Here is a 16,967-nt window from a genome sequence, read left to right on the forward strand (position 1 = left end):
TGCATTTGGGGATAGACATGTTAGGCGCAGCTGTGACAGTGCAGTCCTTTCTGGGAACAGTGGTGTCAGGGGAATTCATGCCAGAGGTAGTTGTGTTCGGGCACAATGGTGTCAAGAGTCAAATGTGTCGGGGGTTGGGGGTGCAGATCTGTGAAGTGGTAGCTGTGTCAGGGAGTAATATTGTCACACTGCAGTATTGTCTGGGGTGAGTGTATCAGGGGGCAGCTGTGTCCGCGGTCAGTGTTTCAGGGTTAATTGAGTCAGGGGGCAATTGTGTCTAGGGTTAGTGTGTTGGGGACAGTCATTTCATGGTAGCTGTGACGGATTACGCTTTTCGGGGAGGAGTCCTGTCAGGGGGAGTTTGGTTTGGGCTCAGACATGTCCTGGGGTGGAGCTGCTCCAATGCTAGGAGTGGGGCTGGAAGAGGGACTGCTCCTCGTTCTTTGCCTCCTGCTTGGAGTGGATTTATTCATGGAACACCAGCTGCTGTTACAGCCCAAAGCACTCAAATTTTCACCGTCCATTGCCACTGTACGTGGTATTTTAACTCTACTCTTTGTGAAAATAGATTGTGTGTGAGAGTGTGTGTGTTTCCCGAAAGAGATGAGAGATGAACAGGTAACACAGTGTGGAGCTGGAGAAACACGGCAGGTTAGGCAGCAGGAAAGGTACCGGTTCCGACTGAAACCATCTTCAGAGTTGACCCAAAACGCCTACTTTCCTGCTTGTCTGATGCTGCCTGATCTTCTGTATTCCTCCAGCTCCACACCGTGTTGTCTCTGACTTCAGCATCTGCAGATCTTACTATCCCTGAGATATGAAATTATTGAATCTGACAAAAACAAAATCATTGCTTCTTCATCTTCTTTGAAAATTCTTCTAAGACAGAGGGTCAAAGAGCTGGGTCCATCTGGAACTTGGTGCCCTCACTCGATAATGTGTGCATGTAGCTGAAACGCAGTACTGACTCATTTCAGCTCCTCCCTGTTAAAACTGCAATCCTGCTCATCAACAACAGCTTCAAATTAGACTTTTGGCAGGTTATCTCAAGTCTCTTTAAATCCATGACTGTGTGAGTCCTGATCACTACAAAGGTTCCATTTCACATTGTGCTAGCGAGTGATCATCGAATATTGCACTGTGAGAACTGAGCACTGCAGGGCGCACATTATTAACAGGGTCACCCTGCATCGGAATGAATCTCACTGCGACATTTCTGACTCAGGGATTCAGGCAGTTGTCACGCAAACTGCTTTGACAATGTCATACCCTTTATGAATTGGCTCTGACGAAGGACTCAATCAAAGTCAAACAGAGATAGATGAAACAAAAACAGAAATTACTGGAAAAGCTCAGCAGGTCTGGTAGCATCTATGATGAGAAAATCAGGGGGGTTTTCTGAGGAATGGTCACCGGACCAAAATGTTCAAATTGATCTTCTCAGCACAGAGTCTGACTAGACCTGCTGAGCTTTTCCTGCAACTTCTGTTTTTATTCCTGATTTACAGCGTCCCCAGTTCTTTTGGTTATTGGAGACAGATGAAACCGACTGAGAAAAAAGTGATGATAAATGTAAGCAGGAGGCCTACACCATCAAACCAGCACAGGTGGCAGCAGGCACTGTACTTGGAAATGCAAAAACTCCTCAAGACAAGGCTTATTGACAGCAATCCCAAAAAATGGAAGGGTCACTGGGCTCAAGATGTTAACTCATTTGTCTCTCTCCGACTTTGAAATCAAGAGATTGCCACCACCAGAATGCTCTCTGGTCAGAATCAATTGCAAAAATGCCAACTGTAAACAGGAGAGTGCAATCCCTGTGACATCTCTATGGGATGGTAAAGGGGTATGGAAGGCACTTTACATGTCACCCACCCCATCCCCAGCCAAGTTTAGAATCAAACATTTCCACTGAACTGATACAAGCATGTTCCCCCATCCCTTTCCCCCTGTTCCTGTCCGAGTGCCCACCTGTAGTTGAAATACCCGCACTAAATCCAATTGTAAACTCAGGTCGCTACAAAGTCTGTCCCCTGCCTTTCACATTGACTCCCCCCCACCCCCACCACACCACCCCAGTGGATGACTCCCCTCTGAAGTCAGGAGAGGAGACAAAAAGAGGTTCTCTTGGCAAAGCAAGGGCTCTGGACCAGTGGCTGACGCTTGCTTGAGACTGCGCTGCCATCCCTACATATTAACGTGTCAATATCATCTCCCTCTCTCTCCCTCTCTCTCTCTCTCTCTCTCTCTCTCTCACTCACTCACACACACACACACACACACACACACACAAACACACACACACACTCACACACACACACACCATCCAACTTGAACACTTTTTGAATCACAAACAGAAACAATAACCTTTCTGATGAAGGGTAACTGGGCACAAAACATTGACTCTTTCTGACTGTCATAGAACATAGAACTGCACAGCATGGAACGGGCACTTCGGCATTCCACACTCATAACAGATGGTGTTACAATCCTGACCCTCAGATTGTAACGCCATTGTTACGAGTGTGGAATGCCAAAGGGCCCGTTCCATATCTCATACCCTCTAATACAGGCATCATTCTGGTAAAACTCTTCTGCACGCTCTTCAATGAGGCCAAACGCCAACTCTCCGACACCACCTCCTACCGCCCCCTTGATCATGAGCACCAAACCATCATCCGCAATACCATCCATGACCTCATCACCTCAGGGGACCTCACACCCACATTCTCGAACCTTATTGATCCCCAACCCGGCATGGCCTGTTTCTATCTCCTTCCCAAAATCCACAAACCTGCCTGTCCTGGTCGACACATTGTCTCTGCCTGCTCTGCCCCACTGAACTCATCTCCACCTATCTGGACTCCATTTTCTCCCCTTTACTCCAGGAACTCCTTACCTACGTCCGTGATACCACCCACACCCTCCACATCCTCCAGAACTTCCAATTCCCTAGCCGCAACACCTCATTTTCACCATGGACGTTGAGTCGTTATACACCTGTAATCCTCATGCACGTGGCCGAAAGGCCCTCTGCTTCTTTCTATCCCGCAGGCCCAACCAATCCCCCTCCACCAACACCCTCATCCGCCTAGCCGAACTCGTCCTCATCCTCAACAACTTCTCTTTCAACTCCTCCCACTTCCTACAGACAAAGTGGGTGGCCATGGGTACCCGCATTGGGCCAAGCTATGCCTGCCTCTTTGTAGGTTACATGGAACAGTCCCTCTTCCGCACCTACACAGGCCCCAAACCCCACATCTTCCTCCGTTACATTGATGACTGTATTGACGCCACCTCTGGCTCCCCAGAGGAGCTCGAACATTTCATCCACTTTACCAACACCTTCCACCCCAACCGCAAGTTCACCTGGGCCATCTCCAGCACATCCCTCACCTTCCTGGGCCTCTCAGTCTCCATTTCAGGTAACCAGCTCGAAAATGATGTCCATTTCAAGCCCAGTGACTCCCACAGTTACCTAGAATACACCTCCTCCACCCACCCTCCTGCAAAAATTCCATCCCCTGTTCCCAATTCCTCTGCCTCTGCCGCATCTGCTCCCACCATGAGGCATTCCACTCCTGCACATCCCAGATGTCCATGTTCTTCCAGGACTGCAACTTTCCCCCCTCAGTGGTCGAGAACGCCCTTGACCGCGTCTCCCGCATTTCCCGCAACACATCCCTCACACCCCGCCCCCGCCACAACTGCCCCAGAGGATCACCCTCGTTCTCACACACCACCCGACCAACCTCCGGATACAACGCATCATCCTCCGACACTTCCGCCATTTACAATCCAAACCCACCACCCAAGACATTTTTCCATCCCCACCCCTGTCTGCGTTCCGGAGAGACCACTCTCTCCGTGACTCCCTTGTTTGCTCCACACTGCCCTCCAACCCCAACACACCCGGCACCTTCCCGTGCAATCGCCGGAAATGCTACACTTGCCCCCACACCTCCTTCCTCACCCCTATCCCAGGCCCCAAGATGACTTTTCACATTGAGCAGAGGTTCACCTGCACATCTGCCAATGTGGTATACTGCATCCATTGTACCCGGTGTGGCTTCCTCTACATTGGGGAAACCAAGCGGAGGCTTGGGGACCGCTTTGCAGAACACCTCCGCTCGGTTCGCAATAAACAACTGCACCTCCCAGTCGCAAACTATTTCCACTCCCCCTCCCATTCCTTAGATGACATGTCCATCATGGGCCTCCTGCAGTGCCACAATGACGCCACCCGAAGGTTGCAGGAACAGCAACTCATATTCCGCTTGGGAACCCTGCAGCCCAGTGGTATCAACGTGGACTTCACCAGCTTCAAAATCTCCCCTTCCCCCACCGCATCCCAAAACCAGCCCAGTTCGTCCCCTCCCCCCACTGCACCACACAACCAGCCCAGCTCTTAACCTCCACCCACTGCATCCCAAAACCAGTCCAACCTGTCTCTGCCTCCCTAACCTGTTCTTCCTCTCACCCATCCCTTCCTCCCACCCCAAGCCGCACCTCCATCTCCTACCTACTAACCACATCCCACCTCCTTGACCAGTCTATCTTCCCTGGGCTGACCTATCCCCTCCCTACCTCCCAACCTATACTCTCTCCACCTATCTTCTTTTCTCTCCCTCTTCAGTCCGCCTCCCCCTCTCTCCCTATTTATTCCAGAACCCTCACCCCATCCCCCTCTCTGATGAAGGGTCTAGGCCCGAAACGTCAGCTTTTGTGCTCCTGAGATGCTGCTGGGCCTGCTGTGTTCATCCAGCCTCACATTTTATTATCTTGGATTCCCCAGCATCTGCAGTTCCCATTATCACATACCAAAACCAGCCCAGTTCGTCCCCTCCCCCCACTGCATCGCAAAGCCAGCCCAACTTGTCCCCTCCCCCCACTGAATCCCAACACCAGCCCAGCCTGTCTCTGCCTCCATAATCTGTTCTTTCTCTCACCCATCCCTTCCTCTCACCTCAATCAGCACCTCCATTTCCTACATACTAACCTCACCCCCCGGCCTTGACTTGTCCGTCTTCCCTGGACTGATCCATCCCCTCCCTACCTCCCCACCTATACTCTCCTCTCCACCGACCTTCTTTTCTCCCCATCTTCGGTCCGCCTCCCCCTCTCTCCCTATTTATTCCAGAACCCTCTCACCATCCCCCTTTCTGATGTAGGGTCTGGGCCCGAAATGTCAGCTTTTGTGCTCCTGAGATGCTTCTTGGCCTGCTGTGTTCATCCAACTTCACTCTTCGTTGTCCTGAATTCTCGAACATCTGCAGTTCTCATTATCACTGCAAATCCTGCAGATCTTTTCTGTCATGTGGTGACCAGAACTGAACACAACACACTCAGTGCCGCATAACGAAAATCTGATAAAGCTCCAACATGATGTCCTGTATGTTGTCCTGAATTCCCACACCAACAAAGACAATCGCGCCACACACATTCTTTGCAACCCTATCATATCAGACTCCTGGGTGTAAAAACACAGATCGCCAACTTGCCTGAGCAGCAAGGAATACTGTGTACATTGGTCAAGTGAAACTCTGAAATCACAACAAGTCTACACTGATCCTCAAAGAATCCTGCCCAGACACAGTGCAAACACAGCAGCAAGGTAACAGGTAGTCTGCACAGACACCCCCAATAACTTATCCACTAAACAAAAGGCAGCCCAGACAGAAAGGCACCGGGTCATGCTGCACAAAGAAACCTGACAGCAGCATGTCATCAAAATGATTGATATTGATCCAAACGATTGAGTGTTCTCACCCTGATTGGTGAGAAATACAGAAAGTTAAAGAATCACATTTAAAATGTATAAAAACAGAGTTCACCTGCAGCCTGCTCTCTTAGAATCATTCTTGCAATCGCCTGAGGCCCACCAAGAAGACCAGGATGCAAAGAGGCAGAGACCAGCTGACCATCAAGAGAGAGGGAGAGAGGGAGAAAGCAGCTTCACAGACCCAGAGACAGAGCCACAGAAAAAGTGACTGTAAATTTACAGAAGGCCACACCACAGCAAAAAAGCATCTGGGAGTATTATAAACCCAAGAGGTAGTATGTTTCATTTTGATAATTCCTCATTTTGTTCTTGTTAAATTGTGCTTGTTTTACTTTGTTACTGACTTGTGTTCAGATTGATTTACACACTTTGGTATCGTGGGACACCTGTGCAAATTCATTCATAACATTCCATTTGTAGCTGTCTGCAAATGTTTAAGGAATCAACAACACTATCTACTTCTGTGACCAGCTTCAGGAAGCTATCAACTAGAACTCCAAGATCCCTCTGAACATCAATACTGTTCAGGTCTCTGTCATTAACTGTATACTTTTCTGCAACATTTGATCTCCCCGAGTACAGCACCTCACACTGACATGGATTAAACACCATCTGCCATTTCTCTGCCCATATCTGCAACTAACAACCTTCTACATGATCCACACCTTCACCAATCTGTTATTTCCTTCACAGATGCTGCCAGATCTGCTGAGCTTTCCCAGAAACTTTGCTTTTGTTCACTAATGCTTGTCAAATCCACAAACTTATGTACCAACACATCTCCATCTACATCCAAGTCATTTAGAAATATCATAAACAGCAGAGGACCCAGTACAGATCCGTACATAACACCACTAGTCACAGAACCTCCAGCCTGAAAATACAACCCTCCACCATTACATGATGAAGCGTCTCTGGACCCGAAACATTAACTCTGATTCGTCATCAGAGATGCTGCGAGACCCTCTGAGGTCTTCCAAAAACTTCTGTATGTTTGTTCTTCCACCACTATCTTCTGTCTTCTGTCAACAAGCCAATTCTGAATTCACGTGGCCAAGTCACCGTGGATCCCATGCATCTGCATTTTCTGGGTAAGCATACCATGAGGGACCTTGTCGAAAGCCTAACTAACATCTATGTAGACAATGTACACTGCTCTACCCTCATCAATCATCTTTGTCATCACCTCTCAAAATTCCTCCAAGTTAATAAGACATGACAAACACTGCAGAAAGCCAAGCTGACCGTCCCTAACTGGCCATGCTTTTCCAAATGTGTGTAATTCCTATCCTAAGAATTATCTCCAAGAGCTTTCCAACCAAGGGTGTGAGACTTAATGGTCTATATGTTCCTGGATTATCCCTGTTTACCTTGAAGAGCGGAACAACATTAACTCCTCACCAGTCCCTTGGGACCTCTCAGTGGCTAGCGAGGGCTCAAAGTTCTTGGTCAAGGCCCCGGCAATCTCCTCTCTAAAGTCTGTCAACAACTTGGGTTAGATGCCATTGTGTCTGGAGACTTATCCTCCTTAATAATCTTCAAGAGGCCAAACATCACTTTTCCCCTTCATCTCAAAACGCCTAAGCACATTAGCATGCTCCACACAAAGCTCACTATCATAAAATCATAGAATTCCTTCATTGTGGAAACAGACCCCTTGGCCCAACAAGTCCACACTGATCCTCAAAGAATCCTGCCCAGATCTATCCCCCGATAACCCAACTAACCTACATGTCCCTGAACACTGTGGGCAATTTAGCCTGGCCAATCCATCAAACGTACAAATCATTGGACAGTGGGAGGAAAGCAGAGCACTCAGAGGAGACCCACGCTGACACAGACAGAATGTGCAAATGGCATGCAAACAGTCGCCCAGTGGTGGAATCGAACTTTGTTCCCTGATACTGTGAGGCAGCAGTGGTAACCACTGAGCCACTGTGCCACCCTAGCAACCATATCCATCTCCTAGGTGAAGTACTCATTTATGTTATCACCCACGTCCTCTACCTCCCAGCACAAGTTCCCTCCTTTATCCTTGAATGGCCCTACCCTCTCCTGAGTTATGATTTTTTTTAAAACGTCCGTTTAGAGTGCCGAAGAATTTCGCCCACACTTCCTGCAGAGATCCCATCAGGGACACTAGATTGCTCTCTGATCTCCGACATCAGGCTGGAGGAGCACACCCCTGCCCTAACTGCTATATTAACCCCTTTACCCTCTGAAAAAGAATCTTACCTTGCTCGCCTTATTCACTGAAACCCAGTATTCACCTGAGGCCACACGAATACTAACTCAACTTAAAATGCAATCTTTACAAACTGACCAAATACCCTGTGGGCTACAACAAACTTCTTAACAGCCTGCTTCAATGTCTCTCTCCACTTTCTTTTGGTTAGGGGATGGAAGGAAGGAAACACTACAGGAATGTTTGGGGCTGACCATGACTTGACACCGGGTTCTTCCCTCACTCCATTGATCAATTGTGGTGACTGTGCTGATGTCTCTCAACATGCCCCTCAGTGAAGTCTCTCTGGTGTCCACTTTTTGCCTCTTCCGTCTGTCTCTCTTTCTGTGTATCACTCTCTCTATCGCACAATCTCTCTCTCCATTGATGCTGTCACACATACTGACTTCTCTCTCAGATGATTTCCGTTCTCGTTTCAGAATTCCAGGATATGTGGCTCTCATTTTTTCCCGTCAAGGGGGACATTCTGGCTGTCTCAAATGATAAACCCAGCCCTTCCTGAACTGTGAGCACAGAAGGTGACGCCGAGGTTGGGTGCCTGAGTTCTTCTCAGTTGTTGGCTCGTGGCAGGCAAAGGGCAGATTTGGGTTTAAGAGACGTTGTCACGGCCAAATGAAAGGGACCAGATGGACCAGCGGTGGGTGAAGACTCGTGATAACTTCACCCTTGGTGTTACCCAGCCTCCTGCATATGACAAGTCATGGCTGCGACCAAAGCTAACCTTTGCCACAACCATCTTCAGTTTGGATATATGGCACTTCGCATTGGGAAGCCCAGTGTTCCACCATCTTGTGCATTTTCGAGGAGAAACTGCTCATGGGGAAGAGGAGATTAGCTCATAATTGCTCCCAGATACAAATCCTAAACAATGCACCAAAAGAGAAACCCAAGGTGAAATCAGAGAGGGATTCAGCCATTTGGACCTTCTCAAAACTACCCCATCATTCAGTGGGATCATAGTCGATCTCCCTCAGGGTTCTCGACCAGAGAGTTGCTGAGAGTTTGAGAAGCTGTGAGACAGGGACTCGGTTTCTGAATCTGGCATCTCCCACCATGACTGAATTCCAGGTTTAAACCCATGTGTGAATGGATCAATCAAATAGAGGAACTCTGGGGATGAGATGTCGGAAAACAGGGTCACAGTGGTAAGCTCCAGTGGCATAGGATCAAATCCCAACATGGCCATTGGAATGGAATTTGAAAACAGTTCATAAATCTGCAATATAAACCAAGTCTCAGAAACGATGACAGTTCAACAAGTCAATGATTGGTGTAAAATCCAAATCTGCTGTTGTTACTCGGCTTGGCCTACATGTGACTCCAGGCTGCCCACTCTGGGATGAGTGAGGACTTTTTTTTCTCTTAATCCCAGGGACATGTGACTATCGAATTCCATCCCTGGGAGAACAGTAGTTTGGGGAGGGGAGAGACAAAAGTCATGATCTAACCAAACCTTGGAGAAAACTCAAGGAGGCGATCAGTGTCGGAGAGGTGTACAGTGCAGGAAAAGACGTTTCAGCCCATTGTGTCTGTGCTGCTGAGAAACAAACCACCTCACCATTCTAAACCCACTCCCCAGGACTTAGCCCAAGGCTTGACATTGTGAGTGCATAGCTAAATAATTCTTCTTTTGTATTAGGGATTCTGTCTGTCCCACTCTTGCAGGCAGTGAGTTTCAGATCCCCACCACCCTTTAGGTAAAAACATTTTTCTTCGCATTCCCTCAGAACCTTCTGCACATTCTCTTAAATGTCTGCACCCCACACACCCTGGTACTTAATCCTTCCATCAATGGGAAATGTTTCTTCCAATCTCCCCTATCTCTGACCCGCATTATTTTGCACTTACTAATCATGACACCTCTCAACATCCTCCGTCCTGTGGAAAACAGCCCCAATCTGTCTTCAATAACTGGATCTGTCTCAACCAGGAAAATTCCTGGTAAATCTCCTTCACACCTTCTCCAGGGCAATCACATGCCTCCCATAATGTGTATTACGGTACTGCATCTTATTGCTGTGTGTCCCTGAACAATGTTCTTTTACAATTCCACCATAACCTCCCTCCCCTTAAACTCACTGCTTTGGAAAACAAAACCAAGTGTATGCCTTGCCAGCCACTACATCTCCTTATGCCACTCTCGAAACAGACTGATGGACACGGATCCAAGCTCCCTCTTGCAAATCTAGCCCCACGGTGGAGTCTCTCGATTCCATGCTCAGTTAATGAACACTCGCAGTCGGTCTGGCTGTTTAAGACTTTATTCTTTATTTCTTCAATCGGCTGGGTACAGATCATCCGGAAAACACAGAAGTTGAGCACTTCCATAATCCTCGGAGGAGCTGCACATCATAGGCTAATCCAAAGACACTTTTATACTTTTCTTAAAGGATAGTGCATGGTGTGATTACATAGTGTATTCAAACAATTACAAATCAATTCATGATATTGCTTCATTGACAGTTACATAATCCAATAGTATTAACTGTCAACAACTTATGTCACAATGTTTCGATTTTTTTTGATTCGCCATACAGCGCCATAACATGTGCTACTGCAGGTCAGCTAGAATGGTGAGTACTGCATTATCTTATCAGTGCTGCTTTATTTATACAGCTCTAACAAAACTTGGAGTTCCCAGGCTGAAAGAGCAGCTCTCGCAGAATTTACAGTTCCCAGGCTGGAAGCCATTTTGTTGCTAAATTGCACCAGCAGCCATCTTATGCCTGGACGCAAATTTCAGATTCTCACCTCTTATTCTCAGTGCTTCACAGCGTCCAACCATCCATCATCTGTTTCCTTGCCTGTCTTCTTGCCCAAGTACCACATTCCACGCCACCGAGACTGAACAAGTGCTCTGAAGGTCAGCTTCAGAGTTCATGGGTCTCACTGACAAGACCTATACGATGCACATCAGCAAATTCCCAAACAGCGACTCTCTGCTGAGGAAGACCATGACGCCTGTGGAGGATTGAGACACCTCCCGTGTGTGCTCTTGACAGAATATGACACACCCACATAATGGATGGATGCTGAATAATGGGAGCTCTTAAGGATGGAATCCACAACTGCACTTGAATCTGACTACTCTATAAAAATGTCAATCATGCTGAAAATATATCAGCATATTGTCTAAATTATGAGGCATTGGAGAGCTCTGAGATGCAGAGAGATCTGGGATATCACGTGCATAAGACCATAAGAATCGGAGCAGAAATTAGGCCATTGAGCCCATTGATTCTGCTCCACCTTCAATCATGATGGATAAGTTTCTCAACACCATTTTCCAGGATTTTCCCTGTAAACCTTGATCCCCTTCACCATCAAGAACATATGTAACTCTGTGTTAAATGTGGTCAACGATTCACAAATCTCTGCATGAAAATGTTTCTCCTGATCTTCGTTTTAAAGGGTCTTCCCGTTACTCTAAGGCTGTGCCCTCAGATCCAAGGTTTTCCTGCCAATGGAAAAATCCTCCCAACGTCCACTCTGCCCAGGCTGTTCAGTATTCCTGAAGTTCTAACGGGGACACCGCTTATCGTTTGAACTCTGTCCAGCATTGACCCAGAGTGCTCAAACGCAGTCATATGTTCAGCCTTTCATTCCTGGAATCATTCTCAGGAACTTCCTCTGGAAGCTCCCCAGGAAGGAAACATCCTTCCTGAGGTATGAGGCCCAAAATTGCTCACAAAACTCTCAATGTTGTCTGACCAAACCTTTATCAAGCCTCAGGGATATATCCCTGCTTGGAAATTCCAGTTCTTTCCAAATAAATGCTAAAATTGTGTTTTCCTTCCTAACTACCGACCGAACATGCAAGTTCACCTGAAGAGACTCGCAAGTCCTTTTGCACTTTAGATTTCTGAATTTTATCCACATTTAGAACTGTCTATGCCCCTATTCTTCCTACCAAAGTGTAAGGCCTCACACGTTCCCACGTTGTATTCCATCTGCCAATTCTTTGCCCACTCTCCAAACTTTTCAAACCTTCAGAGCCTTCCTGTCCTCTTCAATACTACCTGTTGCTCCTCCTGTCTTTATATCATCAGCAAACTTTGCCAGAATGCCCTCAGTTCCTTCATCCAAATCAATAATGTTTCAAGTGAAAGTTGTGGTCCCTGCACTGACCATTATAGAATACAAGTTGCTACTGGCTGCCATCCTGAGAAAGACCCTTTTTATCCCACTCCCTGCTTTCTGCCAGATAGCCAATCTTCTCTCCATGCTATCGCCTTGCCTCTAACTCTTACTCAGAGCAGCCTCCTGTGCAGCACCTTTTCAAAAGCTTTCTTGAATTCCAGGTAGCTAACATCAATGGGGTCTCCTTGGTCCACCCTGCTTGTTGCCTCCTCAAAGAATTCTAAAAGATTTGTCAGGCATGGCCTCCCCTTGATGAAATCATTTGCTTCATTTTCCCATGTATTTCCAAGTATTCAGAAAGCTCATCCATTTTCGTTCAGAAGCGTCTGGACCTGAAACATCAGCTTTCCTGCTCCTCTGATGTTGCTTGGCCTGCTGTGCGCATCCAGCTCTACACCTTCTTATCTCAAATCTCTCACCCAGCCTGGTTCTACATTGCATAGAATGTTCTGCTGAGTGCAAGCGTCAAAAATGAACGATTATCATCGGGGGCACATTGCTTTGTAAGTTAAATCCTCACCACAGCTCAACATATCGAAATGAACTACCTGGGCATTTTGGTCTCACCATCCTGTTCATTGGTGAAAATCAAAAATCACATGACACAGGTTAAAATCCAGCAGGTTTATTTGAAGACAGAAGCTTTTTTATAAACCTGTTGCAGCACAAGCTGGTGTTGGATGACCTTTGACCCTGTCCATCCTAGTTCAACACTGGCAACTCTACGTCTTATTCAAAACTAACAGAAAAAAGTTGAAATAGAAGTCAAATGTGAGAAAATGTGAAGTTGTTCAATTCTGAAGCGACAGCAACAGAACAGAGTCTGATTTTAATAGAGAAAGACTGCAGAAAGCTTCAATACAAGGGGACTTGGGGGAACACGTGCACAAAACGCAGAAAGCTAGCAGGTAATCATAACAAATAATGGAATGTTGGCCATTACTTCAAGGGGTTTGCAGTATAAGAGGAGGGAAGCCTTTCTGCAAGTGTTAAAGGTGCTGCTGAGATAAGCAGAGGTAACATTCCATTGGAAGCAGATCAGAAATGTTCCCAAGGATGATCGCATTATAGAAGAATTGGCTATGGAGAAAAGATTAAACAGATTACTCCTGTACTCAATGGAGTTTGAAGGAATTAGCGGCAATCATATGAAGGGTGTTGACAGTGTGCTGCACAGAGAATGTTTCCCCTCATGGGAGAGTCTAAGAAGTGTATCAGAATGAAGGGGCACCAATTGAAGACTGAGATGAGGGGAAAGTTCTTCTCTCTGATGGTCATGAGGCTTTGGAACCTGTTGTCACAGAGAGCTGAGGGGCCTGAGACCTTCTGGATATTTAAGGCTGAAATAGCTTTTAGTAAATAGGGGAATCAAAGCATCAGTGTAAAGGCAGGAGATTGGATGTGTACACAGGTTTGGCCCCCTTACTTAATGATGAGGGAGATGGGAATATCTGGAGTTCAGTAATATCCACAAAAATTTTAATATTCTTAAACAGTTTGCCAGTAAGGGCAGGAAGGACATTACTCTGGCCCTGTGGATGAGTACCTGAGAACCTTCTCAGAAGAAAGGACAATCCATTTGGGGCTGAGATGAGCAGGAATCTCTTCACTGAGAGGATGGTGAATTTTTGAAATGCTGTGCCCCAGACAACATGTGGAAGCTCTACCATCAAGACAGAGATTGGAAGATTTCAAATTACAGATGGCATCGAGGCACATGGAAATGTATATGAATGGTCATGATTTTTGGAGATGGTTTGATAAGGGTGAAAGCGTGGTGGACTAGGTTATGTGCTGTCAACTGAAGGAGGCTAAACAGACCAGACATCTTGTTGTCTGAACAACTGTTCACCACTTTATTTTCATCAGCTCACCCAGTGTGTCATGCTTCAGGCTTCTCCTGTCACCTCACGCCATGGTTTTCAATTTAAGAGCTGACCTATAATTACATGGTCCATTCACTCCCTCACTTAAACAGACCTGACCATTTGTCATGCTCAGACTCGAGCCCCAAATCCCATTTTCCAGCCTGTACATTAATTAATGACATCACTCTTTCCTCAGCTAACCTCTGGAATCACCTGGGTAATTACATTAGCTTACTCTGGCACTGAGGAGATAGGATGTAAAGAGAAACTGTTTGTTTAGTAACTGTCACTAATGTCAGTCCCCATGGATCCTAATTGTGTTGCTGCAGGGTGTTCTACATCTACTTATGAGGAGCATTGTTCAATTATTCCTCTCATAGTGACGGTGGGAGAGACAGCTGTGATACTGACAGAAACCTGGGACACCAGAGAGAGAGAGAGAGAGAGAGAGAGAAAGGCGGACAGTTCACAGTTTACACTTGGAGAGTAATAGATTAGAATGATGCAACAATGTATTGGAATCTGGCAATGATGGATTGGAACAATACAATACTGGACTTGAATCTAAGAACAAATGATTGGAATGTTACAACAACAGATTGGAATGAATTGACAATGTTTCAACACGTCAGAACAGTTGACGGGAATGGTAAAACAGTGGGAAGGGGATTCATTGAGATGTTGCATTTGCTTTCTGCTACTTCTGTTCGGACGCAACTGAGATACCGTATTCATATTGTTCTTTGTATTATCCAATTTATTTATTATCCGATTCTCGCTATCATTGCAGTGCCTGGTAAGACTTTGTATTTCTATAAATTGTGGTATTAGAGTGAAACACTTGCTGCTCTCATTTTCTTTCCTCTGTGTTCATTCCGATAACAATTGATAAGGGTCTTATCGTGCTTGAAATTTGCTCTCGCATCTTTACTGCTTCTTGCTTTCTTCTCAGTCCGATTGTGAGGTCTGTAACCCTGGCTGTCTTAGTGTCTTATTGAGCGCTCACTGAAACAGTATCCCTTCCTCCATTGACCTCATGTCTATGCATTTGAGGTATTTGATCGATTAATACTAGAATCTTTGCTTGCATTTGCAAAGACACTTATTGTACCATTGGTTCCATCACGTATTAAAATAAGGGCAGCATCTCATAGATCTGACACACATCCAAATTCATTAATATACAATTCAGGTGAAGTTTCTGTGATTTCCAATTTCAGGCAAATATATTGCAACAGTCACGAACACTTCAGTCAACAGCAACTTTTGTCTCATCTTATATTTTCATTTTGTGCTCAGTTCATGGAATAACGGCCGGTGCATGCACCAAATAAACTGAACAATGATGCAACATTTGTGACAGGATCGGATACAAAATGCCATTTGTACATCTCAATCAGTGCTCAATAAAACTGGTAACATTGTTCCAAGCAGAAATTACATCTTCATTGTTTGCTTTCCTCACAGCCAACATAGTAACAATTGTGATCCTGTCGCAGGAAAAGTGTGGCCTCTCCCGATGTGTCTCTCACTACCTGGTAGCCATGGCAATAGCAGATCTCCTGGTCACTATCTTTGACCTCATATTGCGACATATTCCATTTGTCTATGTGGAAGGGCAAAATCTCTTAGAAGGTCTCCCTGTGTGTAATATCCATGCTGTTTTGATTTATGCAGCCACTGACTGTTCTGTCTGGTTCACCATCACTTTCACCTTTGATCGATTTGTAGCCATTTGTTGCCCAAATCTGAGAAGTAAATATTGCAATGTGAAAACAACAGCTGTGGTGCTGGCAACAGTGACTGGATTGAGCTGTTTGAAGAACATTTTCTGGTATTTTATGCTTCGTAATAAGTATCGTGTCAGCAACAGAGCCTGGTTTTGTTGGGTGAAAAGGGATGTGAAATCTTCTCCAGTCTGGGCAGCAATTGAGTTCTGTCATTACATACTAACACCAGGAGTTGCCTTTATTCTCATTCTGCTTCTCAATTTTTTAATGGTCAGACACATTGCAGTGACCAGCAGATCCCGCAGGAGGCTCCATCAGCAGAGCAACAGAACGAGCAGCAAAGACCCAGAGATGAAGAGTCGAATGAATTCCATCATTTTATTGTTTCTTATCTCAGGGAATTTCATTCTATTATGGTCAGTATCTATGGTGTATTCCATATATCGGAGAATGTTTTTTTTGGGATATAAGTCTTTCGATCTGCCCATTTTTGCAATGGACCTGGGCTACATGCTGCAGATGCTGAGTTGCTGCACAAACACTGTGATTTATGTCATCGCACATCCTAAGTTCAGAGAGCATCTGAAGAATATCGTGTACTATCCCTTTACTCCAATTGTGAAATGTATTAAACGTTGAAGCTGACTGAAGAATTACATCATCAGCAGTCAATTTTGCATGCGTTTCTGTCTAATCCACAGTCCTGGTGTCTTATTAATAGACATCATTGAAAGAAGATGATATCGCCAGGACCTTTGATCTTGATTTTTCCTGCCTATTTTGACAGCCTGTGCACCTGTGCCAGTACACGGTTTATCAGCATCTCAATCTAAGTGAGGGTGTGCGGCTGTGCATGTGTAGAAGCATCAGATGGATAAATAGAGGAGCAGGTTCTGTAAATGACACAGTACTCAAGAATGAACACAACATGATGAAATGTCGTTCAGTTTGAGGGCGTTAAACATGGTACTGACCTTGGTTTTTAAATTTAATTAAAATAAATACAAACCCGTGAAAGCACAATTCATTATGAGGTACAGCTAAAAACAGAATGTGAAATGTCGCATGGTAACTCAGCGGCTTCAGACTTTTAAGGAGGCATTTCATACTTCTTAAAAATTATACTTTTCATTGAGACATGCTTCAACAAGATGGGTATACCATTCTTTACTGACTACAGATGCTTTCAATCGTCTCAATGT

General features: G+C 45.7%; 1 protein-coding gene across 1 annotated transcript; it reads left to right on the forward strand.

Moving 5' to 3' along the window:
• Window positions 1–14,430: 14,430 nt before the first annotated feature.
• On the forward strand, window positions 14,431–16,667 carry LOC132210805 (neuropeptides capa receptor-like). The gene is made up of 2 exons (XM_059653236.1): window positions 14,431–14,831; window positions 15,535–16,667. The coding sequence occupies exon 2, from the start codon at window positions 15,580–15,582 to the stop codon at window positions 16,402–16,404; it is 825 nt and encodes a 274-aa protein (XP_059509219.1). The 5' UTR covers window positions 14,431–14,831; window positions 15,535–15,579; the 3' UTR covers window positions 16,405–16,667.
• The last annotated feature ends 300 nt before the right edge of the window (window positions 16,668–16,967 follow it).

The sequence above is a fragment of the Stegostoma tigrinum genome, chromosome 21 (assembly GCF_030684315.1).
Source record: "Stegostoma tigrinum isolate sSteTig4 chromosome 21, sSteTig4.hap1, whole genome shotgun sequence".
Classification (NCBI taxonomy): domain Eukaryota; kingdom Metazoa; phylum Chordata; class Chondrichthyes; order Orectolobiformes; family Stegostomatidae; genus Stegostoma; species Stegostoma tigrinum.

Coding starts and splice junctions, on each gene's coding strand:
- LOC132210805 (XM_059653236.1), top strand. CDS start 15,580: ATGGCAATAGCAGATCTCCTGGTCACTATCTTTGACCTCATATTGCGA.